We start from the raw sequence: 14,637 nt of genomic DNA on the forward strand, positions 1-14,637 counted from the left end.
GGGGGCTGAGCTGCGCACGCCGGGAAGCCAGCAGGCGGCGAAGATGGCGGAGAGCAGCGGTCGCGCCGGCAAGAGCAGCGGGAGTGGCGCGGGGAAGGGGGCGGTGTCGGCAGAGCAGGTGAGGCGCGGAGAACGCGGAGGGGGCCAACGCGGCTGGGCGCGGAGTCGATGCGAGAAGAGCGGGGAGCCTGAGGCTGGTGCAGGCCCACATTTGCGTGGCCGCCGAGAGAGGGGAGGGTACTTGGAGAAGCTAGCCGAACCCCCGGGGAGAGAGTGGGCGGGTTGGTGGGTGAAAGCCACGCCCCCCTTGGGGTGTTGGTGAGCGTGGGGGAGGGGAAAGCCCTGAGATGCAGGGTCTGGGAGGATGCACAGGTCTGAGGGGAGATAGTCGTCACTTTCCCCACCTCTCCGCACCCTCAGACAGGGTGTGTATGGCAGGGCAAGGCAGCTGGTAACGGATCTCAGGGTATTAGTCAACGGGCTGGTTGTGTAGTTTGTTACGTGACCCTGAAACCACGTTGACAGTCGCCGTCACTCTGCAGAGCCACGTGCGTGACTCACATACTCGATAAGTCTAGTGTTCCATACTATTTTAATTTGGGAGTCATTGTTAGATTGAATTTCTTTAGAGACCGGAAACCGTTTTTAATCCGAGTTTGCATCTCCCCCAGTGCCTGACATCGAGAAACGTTTGATAAATTAATTAGAAAGCCCTTTATGGCTTGGGAAACCATGGTTTGCTGATAGTGGGGCTAGTGTTTAATAGAGGTAAGAAACCTACATAATATAAAGAAAAACACAGTTAAACAACAGCTCTTTAAATTATAGTTTTATTTATCAGTTATTTGTTGAACAATTACTACAGGCGAGGGTATCTGCATAAAGATTTTTCAAACTGACCTATGCAGTCAAAGAGCTCATAGTCTGGTGGGAAAATAAGACATACAAAATGCTAATATGAGGCAGAAGATAAATTTTGTAAGAGAGGTATAAAGTGCTATGGGGTTTTGGGGAGGGGGGAAAGAGAGAGTTTCTGGCTTAAGGGAAAAAAGGGAAGGGAGAGGGAACCTAATACCCTTTTTGAGGGTCTGCCATGTGCCAGGAGCTCTGGTGGGTACAGGGAAACAGATAAATGAAATAGACTTTGTTTTCAAGTTAGCTCCAGACTCATTTGAGAAAAGACAAACGAAACAATAAGATGTACAGGGTTACACAAAGGCCCTTCTTTATGGCAGCTAGAGGAGGGACCTCTAACTAAGCAGGAGGTTATGGGATTTGAGGCATGGGTGGAGAAGGCAAGCTGTGGTATAGTGGGGTGGCCAAGAGTGTCAGAAGTGCACTGGGGTCAGTGGGGTCGGTCAAACCTGTGTTTGAATCACATTTCTCCTGTTTACTGTCTATAGATGACCTCCCATGAGTTAATTCTCTCCACCTTCCCCTCCTATAAAAACATAATGGTACCTACCTCATCACTGCGTTTGATTATTAGGCAAGACAATGCATGCAGTGTTTTGCACAGTGACTGTAATATACTGTGTATTTAATAAGTGCTAGTTATTTTGTTTTCTAGAGGAAATAATCCTTCAGCTCAATTCTAAAGGATGAGAGAAGTTAGTCAAGCAAAGAAGGAAGTGAAGGATTTTCTAGCTAGAGAGAATAATGTGTTTAAGAGCACTAAGGCATGAAACTGCCTGACATGTTTGGAGTGCAGGTGGAGTTAAAGTTTAGGATGGACTACCAGACTTGAATGTGGAGAAAAAGGGATAAAAGAGGAATCTAGGATGTGTCTCAAGTTTTTGTCTTTGATGGATGCTGGTGCCATAGGGAATGTAGGAAGATGGACCAGTTTGGGGGGAAAATAAGTTCATTTTAGGATTTTGAGTTTGGGTTTCTTGTGGGACATCCTGGTAGAGACATTTAGAAGGCGGTTTGATTTATAAATCTTGAATTACAGAAAGAAATCTGAGTTGGAGATTCAGATTAGAGAACTATGAGTTTATGAATGGTAGATGAAACCATGATTGTTGATGAAGTCATCTGGGATTTGTACAGAAAGTGAAAAAAGAAGCAGAACAAGGGTGGAACGAATATTTAAGGGGTTAAAGAAAGAGAGCCCTCAGAAGGGACTGAGGAGTTGTGATAATTGAGCTCTGAGGCTGTTCCTTGCTTAACATTCTCTTGCCTTTGTGCTTGTGTTCCAGAGAGAACACTGGGTAAAAAATAGAAGATTTATCACTGCTGCAAGTTTGATCCACATATGTCCCTTATAAACAAGATGGAAGCAAGTAACATTGTGCTAGGCTCTTCACTTGTTTTATCTTCTGTTATTTAATTACAGCCATTTGAAGTAGGTTGTATTGTCCTCCCTTTATAGATAAGGACATTTGAGTTTCAGGGGCTTCAGTGAATTTACCCAAAGTCAGTAACTGGAAGTGCAGGGCTTTTAATTGAGGGACTTGAGAAGCAGACCTATTTTTTCCGTCTATACTATGATCATATTAGAGATATTTGGGCTGAGCCTGAAGGATTGGATAGATTTGAACAGGTGGCAATGGAAATAGAATGTAGGGACAGAGTAGGAAGAGGAGAGCTAGGGAAAGCTTAACTTGACACAAAGTGCAGTGACTGCTAAATTTGTTTAGCTAAATCATGAGGTATAAGTCAGAAAGATGTGGCCATTAAGGCAAGCTGAGTCTTTGCATGGCAGAGAATTTAGGACTTTTTAATGTAAGCAGTGAGGGAGTCACAGAACGATATATATTATACTATTGACTTTTTTTCCCTATTACATAAAATAATACATGTTCATTGTAGAAAATGTAAAAGCACAGGAAAAAGTACAAAATAAGAAATAAATTACCCATGATGGTACTAGTAGTATCCAGAGATAACTGTTCTTACCATTTTGGAGTATATCCTTTGAGAGGTTTTTCCTCCCTCCTTTATATTTTGGTATATGTGTGTGTAGATGGAAAGAGAAGGCATGTGTATTTTATGTATTTATATATTTTGTTTTATAAAATTAGTATTATACAGTATATACTGTTTTGTAATCTACTTTTTAAGCCTAATAATATATCATGAACATTTTTCTGTGTCATCCAAGTGTTAGGAAAATTAAATTAGCAGTAGTGTGTAGGATGGATTTGGAGAGTCCAAAAATAGGGAGATAATTTAGAAGACTCTTGCAGTAGTTCAGACAAGAGGTGATGAAGACCTGAACTAGGGTGATGTCAGTGAGCCTAGGAAAAATTGCTGATGCAATAAATCTAGCAGTTGATGGGATAAAGGTGTGTTCGAAGATGAAACCAGGGTTTCCTACCTGAAGGGCTAAAGTGGTGTCGTTAGCAGAAATAGGGGAGACAAGAAGAGCAACAGTTAAAACAAGGTAAAAGACGATCAGTTCAGCTTTTGAATGACCTGAGTTTAAGGTATCCATAGGACATTTAGGTGGAGATGTTCTGTAATAATAGCAGCTACTATTTATTGACAACTTGTTATATGCTGGATGTTGTCCTAAGTCCTTGATGTAATTAATTAATCCTCACAACATCCTGTGAGACAGATATTATCTCTACTTTATTGGTAAAGAAACTTAGATTCAAAAAAGAAGTAACTTGCTCATGGTCAGACTTGGAAGCCATTTCTGTCTGACTCCAAAGCTCCTTCCTCTAACTTGGAAATTGGGTTTAGAATTTCTGAGAAGGCTTGGGTTTGCAGGCAATTATAGTAAAGGCAATTGTTGAAACCATAGAAGTAGCTAAGAATACCAGTTGAAGTAGTGTAGGTAATAAAGGGAGAAATATTATGAACAGAATCTTAGATCCTGTCTCCATTGTAGGAGTGAGCGGAAGAACGTTCAGAAGGGAGAAAGGAGAGTTGAGAGAAGTAACAGAACCAGAGAACTGAAGGGTCCTGGAAACTACAGGAGAGTAGGGGACCTGCATTGTGTCAGGCACTTGCCATGTTATCTCAATTTAGTTATCATTGTTACCATTTGGCAGTGGTTCTCAGCCGGGTGTGATTTTACCCCCTAGGAAGCATTTGGCGATGCCTGGAGACATTTTGGTTGTCACAAGTAGGAGTTGCTACTGGCTTTTAGTGGGTAGAAGCCAGGGATGTTGCTAAATATCCTACAATGCACAGGACAGCCCCCCATAACAAAGAATTATCCAGCCCAAAATATCAGTAGTGCTGATGTTGAGAAACCCTGCTCTATGGTATATTAGCTTCGTTTTATAAATGAGGAAACCAAGAGGAGTTAAGTAACTCAGTTATCTAGCAAGTAAATGGCAAAACTATTTGAACCCAGGTCGACTCTAAAGTTTGAGCTCTTTCCACCATATCATGGTGCTACTTAAGGAAGAGAATTTCAAGAAGCAGATTGAAGATTGAGAAAAGGTCGTTGGATCATGCAGTTAGGTAGCAGCCCATTCATGATCTTTGAGAAGATAGTTTAATAACTAACAATAGTTTAATAACTGGTATAGATAGAAGACAATTAAAAGGGAATTTAAAGTGGGTTAGGAGTGAATGGGAGGTAAGGAAGTAGAGGCAGTGAGTATAGACTAGTCCTAAAAAAATTTGATGAAGAAAAGGGATGAGAAGCATTATTGATGGAATAGTGGATGGAGTGAGTAGTAAGGTCAGAGAAGTTTTTAGAGTTGAGTATGTTTGTCAGAAAGGGGGTACTGAATTGAAAAGAAGATGTTTAGTGGAGCAATACCCCATAAAATGCTTTTCCCGATGCATCCAATCATAATTCTCTACCTCTTCTATCTATTCTGCTGTTGAACCCAATAAGAGTAAATATGTAGGAAAGAAGGCCAGAGGACGTTTTGGGGATCAAGGTAATGATTGTAGATTTTTCCTGAAGTTATCCAAACTATATGGTATTGATTAAACAAAAAAGAAAACAAGAAAATAAGTCAAATGGAAATAGTTTGACTTTTATAAGAGATTATATATGGCAGCCAGGAGTAATGCATCAATAGAAATGGATTCTTAGGGGGCCAGCCTGGTGGCGTAGTGGTTAAGTTCGCGCACTGTGCTTCGGCGGCAGGGGTTCACAGGTTCAGATCCCGGGCGTGGACCTACGCACTACTTATCAAGCCATGCTGTGGCAGGCGTCCCACATAAAGTAGAGGACGATGGGCACAGGTGTTAGCTCAGGGCCAATCTTCCTCAGCAAAAAGAGAAAGATTAGCAACAGAGGTTAGCTCAGGACTAATCTTTGTCACAAAAAAAAAAAGAAATGGATGCTTAGAATTAGACAAACCTGGGTACCATTACCAGTTCTTCAACTCACTGTGTTATTTTACCCCCCCACTACTCCACCAGTCTTGGTCTCCTAATCTGTAAAATCAAGGTACATGTCTTATAATAGTGTTTTTTTGTTTGTGTTAGAGTTGAATGAGATAAAGAGTCTAGCACAGTGCCTAGCACATAGTAGTGTTCCTTTACTATACAAACTATGGAAGGAAGGCAGATTATTGTAGGACTATGAAAGAAATAGGTATTTAAAAAGAGGTTGTATTTGCATATTTAAAATTTTCAAAGATTAGAAGGCAGGCTGCATGGTGGAAAATAAGGAACACAATATAAATAGAAAAGATTTTCTATCAGAAAATTTAAGGAATTGATATGCATTTATATGTGAGCACATAGAAGGGGTTAAGATATGGGAGTAGGGGATGGCCAGAACTGCTTTGTAGAAGAATCTAAGTTGAAACCTGAAGAAAGATTCTATGCAAATACCTGAAGACAAATGATTAGGGGAACTACAAGTGGTTTAAGACAGCACGAGTGCTGAGTGTAAGAGGTGGAGGGAAGGACTGATTGGGAGAAGTCAGCAGGGACCAGGTCTTGACAGGACTTTGTTCTGCTATGTTTGGATTTTATCCTGATTTGAGCGGTAGGAACCATTAAACTTTAAGGCATAGGAATAATATGGTTCGATTTAAATTTTAGGTGCCACAGTGTAGGGAATGGATTGAAGGGGGCAGATCTGGAGGCAGTGTGGACCTCAGCTAGGAGGCTACAATAGTATAGGTGAGAGATGACAGTGAGATAGAAGTGGATGGATTTGAGGTACTTAGCAGATGTGACTTAGAGATTAATTGGATGTGGATAGTGAGTCAAGGATGATTCCAGAGTTTCTGAAGTTAAGATCTCTTCCAACTCTAAAAATTATTAAATTAACAAAAATAATAAAAGCTATCATTAGGGCTCTGGGGAAACAGGTACAATCATGACACTGCTGGTAGCACAGTAAATTCATCTGGTCATCTTGGAGAGCTTTATAGCAACATGCAGTAGAAGCTATGACAATGTTAATAAACTTTGACTCATTAATCTCACTTTTGAGAATATGAGTTAAGAAAAGTGGCTATAAAATTTTTGTACTATTTGTCCAGATGTTAAAAATCAATGCTATTTGGGCCGGCCCCGTGGCTTGGCGGTTAAGTGCACGCGCTCCGCTGCTGGCGGCCCGGGTTCGGATCCCGGGCGCACACCGACACACCACTTCTCCGGCCATGCTGAGGCCGCGTCCCACATACAGCAACTAGAAGGATGTGCAGCTATGACATACAACTATCTACTGGGGATTTGGGGGAAAAAATAAATAAATAAAATCTAGAAAAAAAAAATCAATGCTATTTATTACAGAAAAGTTGGAAACAACCTACATGTCCCAATAACAGAGGAATAGTTAGACGGTTTTTAAAAGTATATGAATAGGGTATGAATGCTGTAGCCCTTAAAAATAAGAAAACTAGGGGACAGCCTGGTGGCGTAGTGGTTAAGTTTGCACACTCTGCTTTGGCAGCCCAGGGTTTGTGGGTTCGGATCCCAGGCACAGACTTACACAATGCTCATCAAGCCATGCTGTGGCAGCGTCTCGCATACAAAATAGAGGAAGATTGGCACAGATGTTAGCTCAGGGCCAATCTTCCTCACTGAAAAGAAGAATAATAATAAAATCATGTCCTGCAGATGAATCAATAGAGAAAATGTGATCCATACACACACACACACCCCCCCCACACACACACGAATATTATTCAGCCATAATAAAGAAGGAAATCTTGCCATTTGTGACAACACGGATGAGCCTTGAGGGCTTTATGTTGAGTGAAAATAAGTCAGAGAAGGACAAATACTGTATGATCCTGTTTATATGTGGAATCTAAAAAAAAATGGACTCCTAGAAACAGTAGATCAGTGGTTGCTTGGGCCGGGGAGGCTGGTGATGAGTGAAGGTGGTCAGAGGGACAAACTTGAAGTTATAACATGAATTAGCTCTGGGGACCTAATGTACATCATAGTGAGTATAGTTAACAATACTGTATTGTATACTTGAAAGTTGCCAAGAGAATAGATCTTAAAAGTTCTTGCCACAAAAACAAAAGGTGACTATGTGAGGTGATGGATGTGTTAACTAACTTTATTGTAGTAATCATTTTGCAATATATACATATATCAAATCATAATGTTGTATACCTTAAACTTACACAATGTTAAATGTCAATTATATCTCAATAAAGCTGAAAAAAAAAAACATGCCCTGTATAAAATTGTTTGTACATGCCATTTATGAGAAGGTAAAGAGCTCTGTATAGTTACAAGTATTGAAGTTACTTTTGAATAGGATAAATAGTTGGTATTTTAGTTTAATTGAATTCTTTTTCAGTATGGATGTTTACATGTAAGATGATGATTTAATAGGGCTGAGAGAATCAACACTGACCTGACCATCCCTGCTTATGCCAGACAACTTCAGGAAAACAAAGAATAAAGGAAAGAGAAGGAAAGTTAGGTCTAGCAGTAGGGGAGAAGACCATTAGAAAATTTGTATTTTAAGAGGAAAAATGTGGGAATAGATCACAGCCTCTCTGTCTTCATTACCTGGCAGACTCCAGAGATGGCAGGTTAATATCAGCTTATTTTGCATTTAACTTAAAGTTAGGTTGCAGTTAGCTGCTAAGAGATTTCATTTCCTTTAAGTGCATGAGTGGCTGAAATTTTCCGTAATAACTGTGGATAACTCATACGTTTAACTAGATTTATTTTAGTTTGGTATTTGATTAAAAGTTCGTAAACCAGACCAAGAGGAATTAGGGATTGTTAATTAGCTAGAATGTTTGAAGAAAAGTTGGAATTAAAAAAAAATCTTTTTTTTTGCCTTTAGTTGTGTTAAATTAGTGGTTGAAAAGTAGATTCCTACTAATTACTAAGGAAAATAAGTTCAGGCCTCAGAAATTTTAGACACTTAAGCTGATTTCACTGATATATTTAACAATATACATCCAAAGGAATGGGTCATTTGGGTTCTAAGGAGAACATCTAGAATCTGGCTTAGTCATAGAATTTTTTTAGATGAAATTATTTTGATCTGTGACATTGACAATGGAGAAAAAGCTAACTATAAATGGAATAGTTTTGATATAGGCAATGAAGGTGTAGGAGAAGCAACCTGTAGATGACTGAGATTTCCAAGGCATTTGTTGAAACGAGTGGATGAGATTGCCAAGACATTTGTTGAAATGAGTGGGTGAAAGTAGATTGAAAGGATGATGGATGGGAGAAGGAAGCAAGTTGCTAGAATGAGAAGTTCCTAGTCAAATTTATTCCTTGGTTTATTGGGCTGTAGAAGGGATGTAGGGGTGGTACACATCAGCCATTTGGATTATATTAGCTGTATATGAACCTTGCAGAGAGAGAGCTAGAGATGAGGGACCCTGGTAAAGATGAGGTGGTTAGTCATCAATGGCGGTGAGACTGGAGATGATGTAAATGAGATTGAGAGATTTGGTATGGTTTGGATGGATGGGCCCACTGCTCTCAGCTGACCAGGAGGGTCCAAGGGGCACGTCTGGGTTTGGAGAAAAGGCCATGATAGTAATTAATGTACTTCACTGCTTACAAAGCCATTTCACACTAATTAGTTCATGTGATACAACAGCCCCATGAAGTAGGTATCATTGTCTCCATTTCACAGGTGAGAAAAAACTGAGGCCTGGGCCTCACTTCCGGTGATTGTGTAATTGTTCTGAGGCTTCACTATTCATGTTTTCAAAATACCCCCCTGGTGATTCTAACATGTAGCCAGGGTTGAGAACCATAGGTTAAATGTCTGTCCAAGGCCATAAAGCCGCTATGTGGCAGAGACAAAACTTGAAACTTAGTCTTTTGTCTCTGAGCCTTATGTTTTTATTTCTTTTTTTCCCCCAGTGCCCCCCCCCCATTTTCTTTTCTCATTGCGTCTCTTACCTTTCATCAGATATTTCTTTCCAAATATAGTCATCAGGGCCTTATACTGGAGGTGATGATGGTGGTCATATTAGTACCCAGTCTGGTTTTCACACTGTTTTAATTCTCTGCTCAGTTTCTAGGGAACAAGGAGCTGGTAGGAATCACTTCTCTGGGCCTTTACGTATGTTATTTCTTGTGCCTCTTTGGCACACTACTCCCCTACCTCCAATTTTTCATCCTTCAGTCTTCATTTAAGGCATTATCTCTCAGAAAGGCTATATCAGTTGGGGTTTATAGACTGTAGAAACTGACTCTGGGCAGCTTATTATTATCATTATTTTTTAAGGAGTGTTTTAGAAGGATAGTGGGTAGGTCACAGAATTGAACACAATGAAAAGAAAGCTTAAATAACTAGGCCACACAAAGTTCAAGAACTAGGGCAGCTTTGGGGATTTCAGGAATAGGAATGGATCATCTCTGTAGGACAACTAGGTGTCTTAGCTCCAACTGCCTTCTGTACCTGTTTGTTTCTACCCAAAATTCAGTTCCTGTAGAAAGACTCTAGTACAGAATAGGTCACTACCCCTGTGGTCAAGGAGCAAGTGTCCTGTGATTAGTAGCCCCACAAGAACCCTACTGAGTTAAGGAGGGGCAGTTCCCTAATGGAGGGGTGCTGGGCAGACCCAAACAAGAGTTACTTGTTACAAAACCTTTCCTGACAGCCCTCTTTACCTGCAAGTCTAAGCTCCCCTGTAGGTGCTCCAGGAGCTCTCCACCCCCATCCCTATATTACAAATGCCTATTCCTCACCAAACTGTAAGCTGCAAGATGGCCTGGCAAATATCTCACAACTAGTAGGCACACAGTGTTGGGTGAATGGAATTCCAGACAGACTTAAGTTATAAATTGCAAACTTGTAGGTGTCCACTACTGCATCTTTGTAAAGCCTGCCATCCTATGTCGTTTCTTGACCTTCTGCCATTTCCACTGTCCCCTCTCTCACCTCGTCTCTTTCTCACTTTCTTAGGTCATTGCTGGCTTCAACCGCCTTCGGCAGGAACAGCGGGGCCTGGCATCCAAAGCAGCTGAGCTGGAGATGGAGTTGAATGAGCACAGGTGAGGAAGCCGGAAGAAGCAAACAACAGGAGAGTTGGATGGGCCATTTTGTAAGGGAGGGTTGCAGTAGAGTGGAACTGAATTCTCAGATCCTGCCTTGTCCTGCTACCCCAGCCTAGTGATCGATACGCTGAAGGAGGTGGATGAAACCCGCAAGTGCTATCGCATGGTTGGAGGAGTGCTGGTGGAGCGGACTGTCAAAGAGGTGCTGCCTGCCTTGGAGAACAACAAGGAGCAGGTGAGCAAGAATCCCTGGGTAGAAGCTCTGGGCAACAAAGGGGTAAGGAAGGGGAGGCCAGGGATTTAGGGGATATGGTGGAGGAAAGTCTGGGTAGGAACTCCTCTTGAAGACAGCATTAATAGTCTATTAGCTTATACTCTTTATGCTATGCTATGCTAAGTATAACTCCTTAGACAAGAGGAGGTGCTGGCTGTATGCCTCTTTCCATGGGCTCTGTGACTGGCTGATTTGGGGGAGGGGAGGTGGTTAAAGCAGTGCTTCTCACAGTGTAGTCCAGGGATACCTGCATCCATGTCACCCAGAGGACTAATTTAAAAATGCAACTTCCTGGACCCTCTCCTGGACCCACTGATGCAGAACCTTTAGGGATAGAGCCCCATGAAGGGGCAGTTAAATAAGCAGCCCAGGTGATTCTTATGTACACTAAAGTTGGTAAACTATTGTGTTTGAGAAAGGAATAATTTTAGTGTCTGGGCTCTACTATTAATACTTGGTTAAAGGTGAGGTTGGAGGTATCATCTGTCCTTCACTTCCCCCAACCATAGTCCATACCAGGGGGGGGAAGGGAGTCCTGAAATCCTTATATAATCCCTGTCGTTTTCCCTTTAGATACAGAAGATCATTGAGACACTGACACAGCAGCTTCAGGCAAAGGGAAAAGAACTAAATGAATTCCGGGAAAAGCACAACATTCGTCTCATGGGGGAAGACGAGAAGCCAGCAGCCAAGGAAAACTCAGAAGGGGCTGGGGCTAAGGCCAGCTCAGCTGGAGTGTTGGTCTCCTAGGGACCAAGGCCTTTGCATTTTTTTTTTACCCTGACTCCCATTTCTTCTAATTTCTCTTTATTGTTATTATTATTATTTTCTCTGCTATTGTAATATTTTTTTGTTAATTAAATGTTTTGGTCAGAATGCTTAGCTCTAGCCTGAAGCTTTCTTCCACTATTAGGGATGGTATTTGTATGGAGCACAGAAAAGTATATGATTTGTGGTTTTTGGTTCCCTCAGTTTAATGGCTCACAATATCAGAGGAGGTCCCATATTTTATCCTTTCCCTTGCAAATAAAAATATATCTACTTATTTACTGCCCTCCCCCCAAAAAGATTCAGAGACAAATGTTAACTCTCAGATTGAACTTTAATAAGCATTTGAAATGAGGCAGATAGCTCTGGTGATAACGCTTTATGAGTTTGCAACAAAATAGAGGCTTGGCAGTCTGTCTTGGCACTTCTTTAGATAAAGAGGTCCAGGATGCAAACCTGTGGACTAGCTGTCCTCCCATCCTCACCAAAACCCCCAACCAGGTAAAGCTGATCATTCCAAAGGCAGGTCCGATGGCCCACGCGTTTCAGCCCACGGTCTGCACAGGGGAAGTGGAACCACAGAGAAGGAGACTTGCCTGTTGGGTAAGGGCAGAGGGGGGTTATTAAGGCAGTTTCACATTGGCACCCGAGGGGCTCTTAATAAGACTAAAGTCTTGCCCGTTTTTTTCTCATTTGATTTGTGGGCCTCTTCAAAATTTAATATTCTGTGTATTCCTTTAACTTGTCAACTAATTCTTCCTCCTCTCTCCCCCATCACTCCATTCTGTTTATGTAGTCTTCTATCTTCCCACCTTTTCCCCTCCTCAACCATTAAGCCGGCTCTCACGGGTATCATAGATGTAGAGGTCATTGCAGATGGTGTCTCTAGCTCTGGTCAGAGTTTCTCCACCAAACAGCACAGCAAAGGGCCCCACCACAGAACATGAGTGATGCCGTAGTCCCTGAGGCCCCTGCCGGGACCCCTGCCCACTGCTCACAAGCCTTGCAAGCTGTTCCATCAAATGGGGGGCAACAGGTGGTTCCTCCTTTGGGGAGAAAGAAGGGATTGTCTGGAGGGATTTGGGCATCACAAGTTCAGCCCCCTTCCCACCCTTAAGCAAGATGCGGGTAGATCATACCTTAATCTTCCCATGACTCCAATGCCCAGCTACTTCTGGTTCAGCTGAGTTGCAACCCCCAAAGAGCAATAGCTGGTGACTCGGGTGGGGCCCAGGAGTTTGGAGCAGGGCAGCACAGTGACCTGAGCGTGAGACTGTGTGGCAGCCTTCTTCCTTGTAGCTGTGGATTTGCAGAAATTCAGGCCTGAGTTGGGTTGGTACAGTAAGTGCTGTACTGCGTCCCTCCCTCTCCACTGCCAAGGATAGAGGGGAGGCATGGGACAGTGCGGTAGGTCCAATGAGAGGGAGGGTAATATTGGTGGAGAGTTCAGCTATCTCACACATGGTAGATTCCCAGGGAGAGAGGGTGCTAGGGTGAGGATGTGGATAAGTGGCCTGCGAAATTGTTTAGGCTTTGCTTTTCCAGAGTGTAGATGAAGGGAGGGTGGAAAGTTTTGGGCAGGGGGTGCCATACCAATAGGTGTGGGCGCGGGGGTCCAGCCTTAACGTGTAGATGCTTCCATAGCGACGCTGAGTGCGGGTCCCTCCCTCCCGGCCTGCCACCCGCAGCTCTCGGTCGGAGAGGCGGGTACAGGTGTGACTGCTGAGGCCAGCAGGGGGGCAGTTGCCAGCGGCTGCGGTCCACGCCTCCCACACTCCGCGCTCCGTGTCCAGGGCGGCCACTGTGGCCAGGCGACGCGACCCGTCCCAGCCGCCCACCACGCAGAGCCAGCGCCCGCCCACGGGCACCGCGTCGTGATGGCTGCGCCTCGGGCCGCCCCGGGCTCCCACCCGCACGGCCAGGCCCGCAGCCGGGTCGAAGACCACCGTATCACTGCTCGGCTCTCTCACCCCTCCGGCTAGGACACCTCCCACCAGATAGAACCGTCCCCGCAGTTCGGTGCATGAGTGGAAGGCCCGCGCCAAAAGCGCATCCCCAGCCACCGGCCGCCAGGTCCAGCCCGAGCCCCCCGCCCCACCCTGGGGCACCGCCACCGCCATGCGCCCGGGGAAGGGGGCGGGCTGCGGTGCCGGGGGCCCGGGGGGCGCCCCTACATGGGGGCCAGGCACCTCGCCTTCCGCGGGCTGCCCCGGGAACCGCCCCTCCCGGAACCCGGGTCCCCACCTCAAGCCACCGGCTTCTCTCCGCCGTCGCCCAGCAACCGCTGCAGCGGCTGCAGCACGACCGCGGCAAACTGAAGGTCGCAAAGCACCGGTTACCGTGGAGACAGGAGACCTGGATAGGTACCAGAATCGTACAGTGTTGTCACCGCGGCGACAGGAGCTGTGCGAGGTCAACAAAATTCCTGAAAGATTGTTAACCTTGGAAAGTCGGAGGACAGCCAGTTCCTCAGAAGGACCCCTGTTATCTAAGCTGGGAACTGATTTGGGATTATGACGTTTGACGTGCAGATGTTGCTCTGCGGGGGCCAGTGAGGGACCGTGTACTTTTGGCTTCGCGTTTCTAATTCGTATACTGACCTCCCCAGGGATGAGCTAGGAAGGAAAGACAGAAGTCAGAGGGTGAGGCAGTGAAAGTGAACTGAGCACTGGCCTGGGGGCTTTGGTCCCAACTATGCCCCTGACTCTCAAAGTGGCTGTTTCCTAGGCCTCCTCAGCTTTCTCGTTTATAAAATGTGCTGTTGGTTTATCCCTTAGGTGTCTTCCAGGCGGTCGTTCTCTGGCAGACTTGAAGGTCCTGAGTGATTGGGTGGGAAGGTCCTTTCCGCTCTGGCCACTAGAGGGTGGTAGAACCCAGTCTCTCAGGGCACATTGTAAGAGCGTGTGTGTGTCTGTGTGTGTCTGTGTGTGTCTGTCGGGGGTGAGGGGAAATACTTAAGGCGTACTTCACCTTCGAGAACTTTCCACTACTGAGTCCTAGGAAGAGTAGTTCCTTATTTCATCTTGCCTCATAGGCTCACACAACAAGGAAACTGAGGTATTGTGGCATCTGGAACTCAGGATTAAAGGGCAGGGAGTTTCTCCTGATAAGATCCAGGGCAGAAACTGCCCAGCCTTAGAAGCTGGATGGGGGTGAAGTGGGGGAGGGGTGAGAAAAACAGACTCCTGCCCCTCCTTGGTATCTTCCTTTTATTCAAGCCT

The 14,637-nt window shown here is 44.4% G+C and overlaps 2 protein-coding genes across 4 annotated transcripts; one reads left to right on the top strand and one right to left on the bottom strand.

Annotated features, from left to right (window-relative positions):
* Positions 1-2: 2 nt before the first annotated feature.
* Positions 3-11,530, top strand: PFDN2 (prefoldin subunit 2). The gene is made up of 4 exons (XM_004443666.3): positions 3-118; positions 10,283-10,371; positions 10,486-10,609; positions 11,222-11,530. Exons 1-4 carry the CDS (start codon positions 44-46, stop codon positions 11,396-11,398), a joined length of 465 nt encoding a protein of 154 aa, XP_004443723.1. The 5' UTR covers positions 3-43; the 3' UTR covers positions 11,399-11,530.
* Positions 11,531-11,731: 201 nt separating this feature from the next.
* On the bottom strand, positions 11,732-13,674 carry KLHDC9 (kelch domain containing 9). 3 transcript variants are annotated; one of them, XM_087440500.1, is made up of 4 exons: positions 13,010-13,668; positions 12,556-12,715; positions 12,264-12,486; positions 11,732-12,012 (listed from the first exon to the last, which is right to left on the bottom strand). In XM_087440500.1, exons 1-4 carry the CDS (start codon positions 13,534-13,536, stop codon positions 11,846-11,848), a joined length of 1,077 nt encoding a protein of 358 aa, XP_087296626.1. In that variant the 5' UTR covers positions 13,537-13,668; the 3' UTR covers positions 11,732-11,845. The 3 variants fall into 3 exon arrangements, with proteins under 3 accessions (XP_087296626.1, XP_004443721.1, XP_087296638.1); XM_004443664.2 differs by having other exon boundaries at positions 12,264-12,462; positions 13,010-13,665; XM_087440512.1 differs by having other exon boundaries at positions 11,885-12,012; positions 12,229-12,486; positions 13,010-13,674.
* Positions 13,675-14,637: the final 963 nt, after the last annotated feature.

This window comes from Ceratotherium simum, chromosome 2 (genome assembly GCF_057802395.1).
Source record: "Ceratotherium simum simum isolate JZ-2026a chromosome 2, ASM5780239v1, whole genome shotgun sequence".
Taxonomy (NCBI): Eukaryota; Metazoa; Chordata; class Mammalia; order Perissodactyla; family Rhinocerotidae; genus Ceratotherium; species Ceratotherium simum.